The sequence below is a fragment of the Ambystoma mexicanum genome, chromosome 1p (assembly GCF_040938575.1).
Source record: "Ambystoma mexicanum isolate Mex_15411 chromosome 1p, UKY_AmexF1_1, whole genome shotgun sequence".
NCBI lineage: Eukaryota > Metazoa > Chordata > Amphibia > Caudata > Ambystomatidae > Ambystoma > Ambystoma mexicanum.
Genome location: NC_090921.1, coordinates 768015824 through 768028995, shown reverse-complemented (window position 1 = coordinate 768028995; position 13172 = coordinate 768015824). Strand labels below are relative to the sequence as shown.

Sequence of the window (13172 nt, the reverse complement as noted above, 5' to 3'; positions counted from 1 at the left end):
ATATGAAAACCATTCACAGAAACGTTGAAATCAGTGTCATTAAAATGGCGGTGGCATAGGCCGGCTACATTCCAAGAGAGCAAGGCCGAGACCAGTTCATTAGCAGAGCCAGTAAGTTTGGAATCCAGTGACATACTCTCTTCGCTATATGTGTTCTTTGTTATGGAAGCTTGCACCACTGCTACCCATACTGCATTATGCTGCCTGTACTGTACTGAGAACTGTTTGTGGGAGAGAAGCTGTCACTGCTTCTCCTTGGGCTGTATGCGGTCTCTGTTAGGGAAGCTTCCATCACTGCTGCCCATGCTGTACCTGATTCTGTGTGAATGAAGCTTGCACTTCTGCTGTCTGTGCTGTGCTTGTTTTGTCATGAAAGAGAAGACTGCACTGCTACAACTTGGGCAACATGTGTTCCGTGTGAGATGGAAGCTCAGGGATGTTTCTACCATGGAGGAGGGCAACCGTGTTTATTTGTGTTATATATTTTCATAGAGCAAGCATAGCTCATGAGCAACATTATGATGTACAGGGCAGAGCAAAATGTTGGTAGCGAGAATTTAGCAAGTAAACAGTGCACAAGAAAACCAAAATCAAGGTGAATTAATTCATCTTTTATAACACGTGAGACCAGTCTCTAAGCGCAGAGCGGGATTTGAACCTTTGTTGCTCTACGTTGTCTTGCTTCCAAGACAAATAAGTTGCCCCTGAGCTATCCTCTCGGTTACACCGAGGTGTTGTTGGACGAGCCAGGTGTCCAGATTGCCAGTGCAATGGAGTTCCCCAGGACCTGAGCGTAGCATGTCTCATACTGTTTCCTAGTTTTCACCTTGCAAGTCAGTCTAGTTTCAGGTATGCTGATGGTCTTACTGTGAAATAACTATGTGCCGGCTGGTGTCTTTAGTTTGGTCGTCAGAGAGGCCAGCGCACCAGTGGCGGTTACCTTGAACCAGTTCCTAGCCTGGTTGGGAGCCTGTGTCATTTGCACACTGTGAGAGTGATCCGGTCAGATTTCCTAGAGGTGGTGTTGAGGCGAGCCTCACCTTGGTGGTCTGCTTTGAGGGGGGCTAGGTGTGCAGCTGGGAGCCCTGTGATGAGGGTGCTACCACCATTGATCTACTCTGTACGAGGGAATCTTGTGTTTCCCCTACCATACTGTGTCTGATTTAGTAAGTTGGGCCTGCTAGTGTTTGTCCTGTTTCTGTTCTGTGTGTTTGGAAATGTTGGGTTTTTGCTACGATTTGTGCCTAAACTGTGTGTGTGTGAGATACGCACTTTGTGCTGTGCCATTTTTTTTCGTTGCCGGAATGAAGTTCACACTGATTCTCGCAATGCTCTGACTAAACTTAGCCTACACTGAGGATTATAGCTGAGCAGTTAGTAAAATTAGTATAATTATCGTAAAGGCAGGTTGTGGTTACTGAGAGGGTGAGACCTAACAGAAGCACCGACTTAATAATACTTTACTCTGTAAATGTTCAGTTTGGCTAACCCTAAAAGGGTGTAAAACATACAAACACAAAGTGCTGGATAATAATTAATATTTAATTTGATGTAAGTTTTCATTTCACACAATCATCATCATAGGCATGTGCTTGGGGAAATGCTTCAGGTGCCACCAACTGTTGCCCCATTCTGCTTAACCTATCTTCTGTACAACCATTGGGTGTGGGGAGGCTCAGAGGGGCCCTAGTGGCCCTCAGCAGCCCTGTAGGGAAATTAGGAGATATAACAACAGGCTGTTAATTCAGAAGTGTTGATAGGGTGGGTCAGGTTCAGTCACACTAGGCAAGGCCTGCTGTGTGACTGACTCTGCCCCAGCCTTCTTGGAATGTCAGGCGCACTGGCCTGCAGGAAACTCTCCAGACTTCCCTTTAGGACATGGCATCCCTGTAACCAGCAACATGGGGGTCTACTGGGTGGGCAAGGCCCAAGAGCCGCCGGCTGCCTTGGGTTGTTGCCTTCTCAATCCTCGTCCTCTTCAGAAAAGAAGGTGTTGCAGGCTACAGTCAGCGTGGCCACCATGATGACGAACTCCTGGAAGTCCACCTCACCGTCGCCATTTTCATCCAGCTCCTTCAAGACGTTATCTACGCTGCTCATGTCCTTCTGTGTCTGAAAGATATGAACACAAGGCGAGTTAGAGCAAAGCTCCCACGTACGTTTATGTTTTGTCTACACAGTACACCAAACTTCTAGGCCTCTAATCCATTCCCTAGTGGACATTGAACTTCCTGGGGTTATACAGTGCCAGCAGACTCACCTAGCGAATATTTTGTTTGGCGGCCTAAATTACTTTGTTGTCATTTACTTTAACATCCTTACTTCATGGGGACGTCATTTAGTATATGTGTGTTGTGCGTTAGAGGGTGTAGTGGTGTAGGGTTGTAGGGTGGGGTGGTAGTGGCAGGGAACAGGGTATGGGGGGACAACATAGAACCCTAACAAAACTTCCAGTTCCTGGTTCTCTATTCTGGAGACTCTCATCTGCATGAATTCCTCCCACGGCTCATTAAAGCATTCATTGTTGAGGGCATCTTCCCAGCAGGTGTGCCTTGTTACTACAGAGCGCAAGAGCAGGCGGTTTGCAATCTCCACCCTCCGAGCCTCAAGTGTTTCATAAGTAAACCTGCCTTTGAATACATGCATATGTAACGCTCCCCAAGTAGAGGCCGTTTCTAAGGCTGGTACCTGGTCCCTAGGACAGTGGTCTGCTGGCCCCCAGACTCTGTGGAAGTGAATGTGTGGACAGTCACCCATTTCCCTGTGTAACCTGTAGATAGACGAGGCCTGTCCCAGGTATAGGTAATCTTTTTGAACTGAAATGACTGATCAAATATGCATTGTAGGACAGCTTTGGACTGGAAGGACGACTGTTATGTAAAATGCCCTTTTAAATTGAGCAGATTCCTGTGGACAGACAGTATCTCTCATGGGCTCTCATTCTGTTCTATAAACGAATTAACTTCAATTGGCAGGAATATTCCAGTGCTCCAGCGTTGCTGCCCAGCCCACCTGTTTCCTAGTTCCTGTAATATCAGCCTTTTCAGTTTGTAGAACAGTTGTAAAATGTTATTTTGTTTTTTTCACTCTTCCAATCCCTATAAGAAGGTTCCAGGCTTCTTCTCACCGCCCTCCTCAGAAAGAGATATCCCACCTGTGACTAACTGCAGGGTTTCAGATAGAGCTTAGAAGCTCAGAAAACTCAGGGCTCAGAAGCTCAGAAAACATCATATGACTTAATTGTTCACTTCCTTATATCATTTTAGTATTAAGAGTATTGTAATGTGTGTTAGTCAGTTGACTCTTTATTTGTATGCTTTTATGTGCAGATCTGATGTTGCTACCGCTTTTTAATAAGCGGTACTGGCCAGTGGCCATATTAGCCGAAGCCCCTGGGCTTGGGTGTGGCTTTTACCCTGGCACTGTTCTGGCGAGACTCTGCCAGCCTGTGTTCTCCGTTCAGACCTGCCTGAGGCCTATCCTCCATGGTGTTGGTGGTCTGTTCCCCTGACAGGCTAAGTGATCTCCTCTTTGGTCCCTTTCTGCTTTTCGCCCTCCAATTGCTGGGATTTACGGTAGGGGTGGTGGTCCTTGGACTTCATGCGAGTACCCCAGCTACACATGAGAGCTACTGCCATCAAAATAAACTGGTCAGTACTTCCCAGTTCCTGGGCAACCTCTACTTTTTGCAGTCCCTCTGGGTTGTCAGCTGCCTTGCCTGGTGTACCCGTTGCATACGCCAGTGTTTGGAAATAAGTGCATTGCTCAACCCTGGTGCAGTAACCTCAGATGTTAAAAGGTGGTGCAGTGCTCACTTTTCCATTGACTTCCATTGTTAGATGTATTTTAAAAATGTAGTTTAAGTGCAGTACCTCTAACCACATCTAAAGGGCCATCCCTTTTGCCATTGAATGTATGTATGCCCCTGTTTTGGGAGTTGTAGACAGTTTCCTTGAGGTTTGGAACTGTTCATCCTGCATTTATTTCTTTTTCAACCCTCTCAAGATTAAATATGCTGTAAATATATTTACTCTACTGCTGAATTGTGTGTTTGTAAATCACTTCCTGGACTGATAAAGCTCATTTGTATTCAGTACGCTTGCACAGGATTGTGGGTCGGCTTAGCCTACAGTTTGTTTTGGGAGGTGGAAGGCTAGTGCATGAGTCCTGTACAATATGCATAAAGTGTCATTTTGATGAAAACCCTGGTTTAACCTCCCAATCAGGAGATTAAGTTGAAAAGCACCCACAGTTTGCCCATACATTCTAGTCCAAGGCCATTCAGTGTGTTGTATTCTTTATCAAATCCCACAGGAGCCAGCTTGCTTAGCTCCAGGCTGCGTCACAGGGGAGCACAGAGAAAGAGAGCTTGACTACCACATGCAGGGTCGGAGCCCCCAAGAGCTATTTTGCAGAAAAAAAGGAGATCTATTGTGTCGAAAAAGAAACTCTTGAGGTCATTTTAAGTCCTACAATGTACAAAGTGTTCATAATTGCAGAAACGAAAAAGGTTGAAAATCATATGCTTGGCAGCTGCTAAAATGGAAGAAATGTGAGCGTTCATTTTGTAATGTAAATAGATCTTGCACTGTGAAATGTGAAACCCCATTTGCTGCTTTGTAATCCCATCTGTGTATATGAATGCATTTCTGCCCGCTATTTTCTAGTGTCATCTCTTTGTGTTGTTGTGTGCAAACTAAAAGCCGCACTAAACGCTGTTCTAATTTCTATTCGGGTGTCATGTTTATGATTTCTGGGGTTCAGTATTCACTTTTGCATTCACTCTGATGTGTCGGGACAGCGCCTTCTGACGAGCATTCCTGTCATTCAGTATGTGCTTGCCCGTTCTCTGACTGTCTATTCAAGACTTGCCCTACCCCACTGTGGTGTCAAGAACTCTGGTGGGGGACCCCAGGACCCACCCAGCATGTTTGTGGAAGCATCCCATTTAGCATTATCCCCGAACTTTCTGACGCCATTGCATACGTAGATAGCTTCTGAGGATAGTGCTCCATGTCGCTTTCAGGCACTTCAAAGTGCTTTTGGAGAAGAGGGGATTCCATTTTCCCATCCTCTGCACTGGTGGCCCATAAGCACAGCTCAGAGGGTGGGAAAGGTGCACAGGGGTGCCGAATCCAGCATGCCTTTGTAATTGGGTAGGTATCAACCACGAGGTTCTTTGCACCCGCGGCTCCGATTGGCATCATAGACAACACAAGATTCTACAGTTCTATACATAAGGTAAGATGAAGTCAAATGGCTTTATATAGTGCCCTTCTGTCAATTAAGTAGAACACAAGAAAGAGCTGCAAACCCTATAGAGAGACGGTGCACATGTTGCCTAATACAGTGACAGCACTATTTACCTGTAAGAAGATGGCATCACTCCTCTTCGGTAATGCATACACTAAGTACTAGCTACTATTGCTCATGCCCCTGCGTTGCTTTGCCATGTTTTTATGTGCTGTGTGCGTGTGCAATAAAATGTCAATCTAACATGCCCCTGCCGGTACCGTTCTTCCCACGCGTGTGCAAGTTGCTGCACCTGCACATCAAACATTTGTGTTGCGTCCGCCATTTCTATTGCACAGTAAAGCGTGCATGTGTGAGGGGGAAAATGCCTGCAATGCACATTGTGCTTGACGCTTGATTGTGCATGTGAGACAAAAGGAGAGGCAGTCAGGGCCCCTGCACTAGTGCCCACGCGCGGCAGAGCTCAGCTTCCCTATAACTTCCCAGGTAATCAACTGGTGCTCCCTGAGCACACGGCATGTGCCGCTTACATAATGCTAGGAGTGTACCCAAAAAAGTAGTGGAACTGTGACTCCGGCGTAGGACGGAGTAGTAAGGAAGCAACCTGCGACACGTTTTTCAAGGGTTGCAGCCAATTGAGTTGAAACGGATTTCAGTTTAGCCTGTAACTGATATCCGGTGCTAAAATCGAGAATTATGCTTTAACTTCACAAAGAACAACCACTCCTGACCGTTCCCAATCACTTAGTCTTAATTGCATATTTATAACGCGCTTAATACCAAGAGGTTTCATAGTGCAGACCCAGGGATCGTCCCTGTGTTGCTTTGTGTCGTCTTGTTTCCAAGGCAAGCACGTTGCCGCTGAGCTATCCTCCCAGGGCCACTGCCGCAAATAGTTCACACATATTATCTGGTGACTGATCGTTTATGGTCCTCTGGTTTTTAGTGCACTGCTGCAATACAGGTAGGTGAGCAGGAATCTACTGGCAGATTGACACACGTTGTAATTCAGGCTGGCATTACATTGCTTGACATTTGTTGGCCAAAGGTGACTTGCAGCCTATTGGCTTTTTTCTATTTCCGTGTTATGGCTTCAAATGTGTTGACCTCTCTGCACCCGGGGACTCTCCTGCATGAGAGGGACCGGCACACCAGATATCGAGGGGAGGTCATGGTTTGGCTCCTGTGTATTGTAAGGAATCAGATATTTACCAAACACCCTCAACATTGTGGTGAAGTGTTCAATGAGAAGTGCCGAAACACTTTCCAATTGTAAAAACAGCCCTTTTCCCATTGTGCGGCACAAGAAAGTAGCCTTGGGCCCCGATTCATGAAATTATTTGCACAGAAAATACGGAACTTGCGTGCCAAACTGCGTGCGTAATCCCGCTCGCCGATCTATGGAATCGAATGCGCAAGAATTTCCTTAGACTTGTCTGGATTTCGCGGCAGCCCACCACGCCCTTGCGAGTGGCCAAGTGCCTCGCACGAGCCACCACGCAGAGCATGGGCGTGGCTTGCGCAGCGGGCAGGGAAGGGGGCAGAACATCAGAAATGGGGAAGAACATTAAAAAAAGTGGGTGTTACGGGGGACGTCCTCCAGGCAGTCCATCACTCGCCCACTATTGCGTGGAACAATACGTATTCAGGGATCCGACAGCGCAACCTCCCAGAAGGGAAATGCCCTCACAAAGCCCTCATAGTATCTGCCACCCAAAGGCAGCGGTACATACACTTGCGCATAGGAATCACTGTGCAAAGGTGAGATTGGGTGCCAGATTTAGGAGTGCGTGCACACAGACGGTATTCGGATCTAAGTTAGGGGTGCTCATACGCAGTGTAGCAGGGTGCAGGAACAGTTTATGGGGTTTCGCACTCAGATTTTCAGAGTTTTACCAGAGTTACGATAAACTGTATGCATGTTGTCAGGGTGCCACTAACAGTTACGGGGGATCCTGCGCACGGTCCCCGAGCTGCAGGCCTGCTTGCGAGGGACCCCACGCCCTGTTTTGAAGAGAGCATGCAAAGGTGGCTGTTTCTGGCTGTTTTTGATTTGCATGGGGGCATGTCGGAGGCGTTCCGGCCACGACTTGCGTATATGGTTACTTTGCACGAACAATTTCATGAATATACAGAGCGTGCAGAAAAATGTCTCGCACAGGCCCGTGCAGTGACGTTCTCGGTGCGTGTGCGTTGCAGGATATTTGTGCACTTTTTCAGGAATCGGGGCCTTAATCATGTGCAAAGGTCCCCCAGCTGATGCATCTGGTAGTACACTGTCTCTTAATTTAGCCTTTGGGTCACTGGAGGGAACTGCAGCCACATGATGTGACTTCTTTTTTTATTTTATAATAAAGCAGAGTCTTTTGCTCTTTGGGAGTATTTCCACTGGTCACCAATTGTACATGTCTGCCTAGGAGTGATTTGCACTCTTAGGTCAAGGTAGAGTGTTTACATATCTGATCCGCAGCATCAAAATGGAGCATGCTGTCAGCACCTCATCTCTAGTCGAAAAAATAAGGCAGGATCTATGGCAATTCTAGGGGAACACTGCTCAAGTTTAACCACTTCTGGTGTCTCTGACCCGGGACCCAACTGAGACACATATTTAAGTGTAAATGCAGCAAACATGTACACTTTCGCCTTCCTTTAACCCCACTATTAAAACTGAACCTAATCCCTTTTGAGTTGACTTGGGCGCTCATGCCCCCAATGAGCCCACAGAGCCAGCCTTCAGAATCCAGCACAAGACGTGCGGGTCTTTGCCCTCAAAACTTTAATACACCAGGATTCCGAAACCGACATAAGCCTGGCCTGCTCCACCCGCTCACCAATAAATACTTGGTTTCCCCATTAGGGTTTTAGTGTTATGGAAATTCACATTACGTACCATAACAGAACACAATCCAACCTAATATAACACTGATTTTGGTGGCATGTCCAGGTCCACAAGTGCTGCCGAGGGCCTGCTTCCAAACGGAGCATTCCCTGGGTGGGCACCTAGGGCAAAAGGCCGGTTTACATCCGATCGAAGGACTGCTGAAGTAGCCTGTAGGCGAAGGTTGCACATTCAACTGTCAGTGTTAGGTTGTTTGCTTGTATTTATTTATTTTTCCATTTGCAGAAGCGTGCAAAGCCCTCGGGCATCTGGGTGCTAGTTACGGGCATGATGAGAACAATAGGTAAGTGTGGTGTAAAGGGTTAGTTGAACAAGTGTGTCTTGAGCTTTTTCCCTGAACAGATGGTAGGAGGGTTCGGATAGCGCTTTCCATTGCTGTCAGGGCATCTGAATGCACTGAAGGCAAGGAGGAAAGAGGGGGTGCCATTAGTAGAGGACACAGCACAGCAGAGTAGGCCCCAGTGCCTGAAATATCCCCGGATGACTGCAAACACCCCATCTTGTGGTAAAGATAACGGGGTGACCCTGAGCGCACTTTATTTTAAAATGTTGCATTGTAATCGCTCACCCTTCACCCCCAGTTTGGGGGTGGAATTGCAGTTATTTTTCGTTCGGACTACACTGGATCCCTCCTCACCATTAATCACAAGTTTAAAATGGAGGCTATGTTGGGCGCCTCTCCATTTCTGTTTTCACTTCTTGATTGTCTATCCACCTCCTGCCACTGATTCCCCGTTTGCTGCTGCTTTTTTGGATTTTGCTGCTGATATTCAATCTAGGCATGCGCACCTCCTTATTTTGAATCAATGATGTTAGTGCTTCTAAAGTCCTAAGCTTTCGGGCCTCTATGAAGGACATGTCTCTCTCTTCTGCAACTTGTGTCTGGCGTCACGCACAGACTGGGTAATACCCTTGACCTCACCTTTGCCCCAGAGGCTGGGGTCATGGTGTTTCCAGCTTTTCCCGTAGCATGGACAGACCATTTTACTCCCCCATTTCTCGGGGGCATTAGTACTCCAAGTTTGGCACCTTGCCCTTCTGTCACTTTTCGGTGGGGCTGGCGTTCTGTGCAAACGGACACCATTGCTGCACTTATTTGCGCCCGCCACTCCGAAACCTCTCATGTAGATTTTGATCTACTATCATATACCCTTCTGGTAGCAGCAAGTCAACTTGCCCCCCCCCCAACCCCCCTCAAAGAGGCTGAGGTTTTCATGTGAGCCCTCTCAGCCATGGTTTACTGAAGATCTGGGTGCTCTGCACCTTCAGCGCAGACAGCTTGAACGCAAACGGAAACTATCTTATACCCCCACGGTGAAACTTGCTTTTTGTCACAGGCCACGTTGCTGTATCACCGTGCTATTACTAATGCTAAACAGTCTCACCATGCTTCTTTGATTGAAACCTCCCATAACTGCTCTAAGGACCTATTAGGATCGTACATGCCCTCTCTTCCTTAGCTCAGGTCCTAGTTCCTGCTTCGCAGGATCTCTATGACTCTCTAGCTTCTTTTTGAGGATAACACTAAGACTATCAGGGCTGATAGCAGTGCTAGGCCCCCTTGTGGGTCTGTCCCTCCTTGCCTCCTACGTCTTCCCCTACTGCGGCCTCTTGGTCTATCTTCCCTACCTTTTCTTCTATGGATGTCGCAACTATGATCTCTAATCTTAAGTCCTCCTCTCCCCGGGACCTGATCCCTCTTGGCATTATTAAGACTATTGCTCCACATCTTATTCACTTCTTGACCAAAGCGGTCAACTTCTCTTTTTCTACAGGGATGATCCCAGTCTCTCTCAAACATGCCACTGTTAACCCTTTATTGAATAACCCCTCGTTGGACCCTCTGATCCCTGCCAACTTTCGGCCTATCTCTCCTCTTCCTTTTTCTATGAAGCTCTTGGAATCATAAGTCTCTTCTTTTCTCACCACCTTTCTTGAAGCTTCTTCTTTTTTCCACTCTTCTCAGTCTGATTTCAACCTGGGCCGCGGCACAGAGTGTGTCCTGGTCTCGGTTGTTGGCGATCTGGCACGGACCCTTCACAAGGGTGACATCAGCGCGTTACTGCTGCTTGATTTATCTGTTGCCCTTGATACTATCGATCATAGGGTCTTACTGGATTGTATCGTGGGTAACGGCCTCTCGCCCACCGTTCTGGCTATATTTGACTCATTTCTAACCGTTGCCAAACTCTTTGTCTTCCTCCTTTTTCTTCTGGGGCGACGGGCCTCACCTGTGATGTTCCCCAAGGGTCTGCCATTTGCCCAGTCTTATTTAATGTCTACTTTCAACCCCTGACCAAATTGATCTTCTCCCATGGCTTCCTCTGCTATTCCTATGCAGACGATACGCAGATGCTGGTCTGCCTTGACTTGTCTATCCCAGAGTCGGCGGCCAGATTTCGTGCATGTCTGGAGGCCGTGGGGGAATGGATGCAGAACAACTGGCTCACGTTGAACAGAGAAAAGACTGAGGTGGTGGTGGTGGACCTCCCACTGTTTCTTCTTTCTGGACCACTGATGTTTGGCCTCTGTCTCTTGACCCCTTTCCAAAACCTGTCCACATTGTTAAAGACCTTGGGGTAAAGCTGTCTGCTTTCTGCTTCTCTTTCTATGGAACCCTGGGTCAGTGCTGTCTGTCAGTGAGGCGGCCATTTTCAACTCAAGCTTCTTCGCTGGGTTCTTCTTTTCATCCCAGCTCATCTTCGTGCCCCGCTGATCTTTGCACTTGTGTCTTTGTCTATCGACAATTGTCATTCTCTTTTTCTTGCCCAAACAGCCTATGTGATACAGCATCTGCAGGTCCTCCAGAACTCTGCTGTGCGGCTGGCAACTTCTACTCCACGCTGCTTTCATATCTCTCCTGTTTTGGTCAAATTACATTGGCTCCCGGTGCACAAGCGCATTCATTTTAAATCTCTGTGCTTGGTTCATCAGGCTTCCTTTGGATTAGGTGCAGAGTACTTACAGGCTGGGTTTTGGCCCTATATCCCAGGTCGTGCTTTGTGCTCTGCCGATGCCTGTTTATTATGTATCCCTGCAGTGAAATACAGTGGTATTGGGGGCCGCTCCTTTTCTGTGGCTGTGGCAGGTCTTTGACATGCCTTTCCTTGCCCTCTCAGCTGTTCAGTAAATCATCTGGCCTTGAAGACTTTTCTTTTTTAATAAAACAACTATCTGTTCCCACTAATAGCACCAAGATGCCTTTGGGCGAATGTTGCGTTCTACAGATGTCATTCAAATCAAATCAAGGTGAGGCTGGATTTCTGGACATAGCTTCCCTGCTGAGACTACATCCCAGCATACATTATGCAGGCATCCATTGGGTCCTGCCAGTAACCCTTTGGGGTCCCATTAGTGGAACATAGGGTGTTCTAAAGGGTCAACTGGTCTTCTCTGCTGTGGGAAAACACATATGCACAGGACCCCTTGGAGAGTTGTAGGCACGGCAGACTGCTTACATGAGCATATGGAAAACGCATAATACATAAAGCATAATTTCACCATAGGTTTCTGATCCGCACCATCTACAACTCACCAGATGGCCTGTCCGCCATGTTTGGGATTAGTGTCTGGTGAACCACAGAACAGTACCCCTGCATTTCAAGTGTTGTCAGCACATTTGTTTGGGGCTTCTAAGAGGTATGTGTAGACTTAATGAAAGAGTCAGGATGTTTGATTGGATGGAGAGGACTAGGAGGGGGAATGGCATGTGATGATTGGTCCATCAATATTTTATTTAAAGGGCAGGCCACAGTACTGGGACCATGGGGACCATGGTGCTGTTAAGACATCTCGGCTGCCATCCATGGTTTGATAACTGTACCTCTAATTTCATTCTCTCAAACTGCATTACAGTGGCTTATTTACCAGTTCACTATATGCAAGAGCAACACTTGTTCTTTCTTCTCCACCAGAGGTCAATCTGGTATGGCTCGGGGTGCGGGAGATCCTTTTGTCAAACTCAACCTCTGTGTCCCCAACATTCATTCTCCATGCAGCCAGTTCCTGGCTCTGACACTTCTGCCTGCGGTCTCTGCTTCACCAGAACCCACTCTGGCTGTTAGCAGGAGGGGGTCTAATATGATTATCTGGTTAGTAGCCCCGCAGAACTACTGGGCCCTCTTGAGTACACCTCAAGGCCATCACGCACAAACAGCATGACTTAACATAACACCACCGCCACACTAGTAATGGCCAACGTGGAAGTTATGCCGGCCAATAAGGGATGCTGTCGGCCATACTTTTGTTACAATTCCTCCTAGTCAAAACCCAAAAAAGACACATTCCTCCCAACAATCACGATCACCCACTATCATTAACTCTCATGTTTTTATTTCTCTAGTGGTTGTGAGTTAGGTTTGTAAATTTGTCTCTCTGCTGACTTTTCCCTCTCTTTCCCTTGCCTGCTCTCCTAGGAAATTGTCCTTTTCAGCTTCCAGACCACTGTATTTTGATTTTGTATTTTATTAGAACTTATAAAGCGCTTTTATCCAAAGTGCTGCATAGAATATTAAAACAACAGTACAAAAAATATGAAAAGATGAGGGAATTCAAATCTGAAATCTGAAAACAGACAGTCAAGGACAGAGAAGAAGATGCTTTTTTAAAGAGACCTTGAAAAGAGAAAAAAAAGTATTAGAACGGATAGGAAGTGGAAGAGTGTTCTAGTGGAGAGGAGCAAGATGCTGGAAAGAGTGAAAGTGAGACTGAGCACAGGGTGGACAATGAACTGACAGCTGGAATAGACACAAAAAACGAAGAGAACGAGAAGGGGTATAAAAGGACAGGAGAGTATCTAGGTAATTGGGGGCTAAACCATAGAGAGATTTGAAGATGAGGCAAAGAAAATGAAATTTAAGTTGAGAGTGAAAAGGTAGCCAGCCAAGAAAGGCAAGTGATGCTGAAATAGACTCCCGATAGGAGAGAAGGCAAAGTAGACGAACAGAAGAATGATAAATAGATTTCAAGGGAGTCAGACGAGATGAGGGGAGGACAAAAAGTGTAGTAGAGCAATAGAAAA

The 13172-nt window shown here is 46.9% G+C and overlaps 1 protein-coding gene across 3 annotated transcripts in view; it reads right to left on the bottom strand.

The window, feature by feature from the left end:
• Positions 1-1521: 1521 nt before the first annotated feature.
• Positions 1522-13172, bottom strand: part of LOC138580493 (protein S100-A1-like) — a 34904-nt gene continuing 23253 nt past the window's right edge. For all 3 annotated transcript variants that reach the window (XM_069651087.1, XM_069651079.1, XM_069651095.1), the window contains exon 3: positions 1522-2112. In XM_069651087.1, coding sequence (XP_069507188.1) covers positions 1963-2112 — 150 coding nt within the window. In that variant the 3' untranslated portion in view covers positions 1522-1962. The remainder of the gene's footprint in view (positions 2113-13172) is intronic.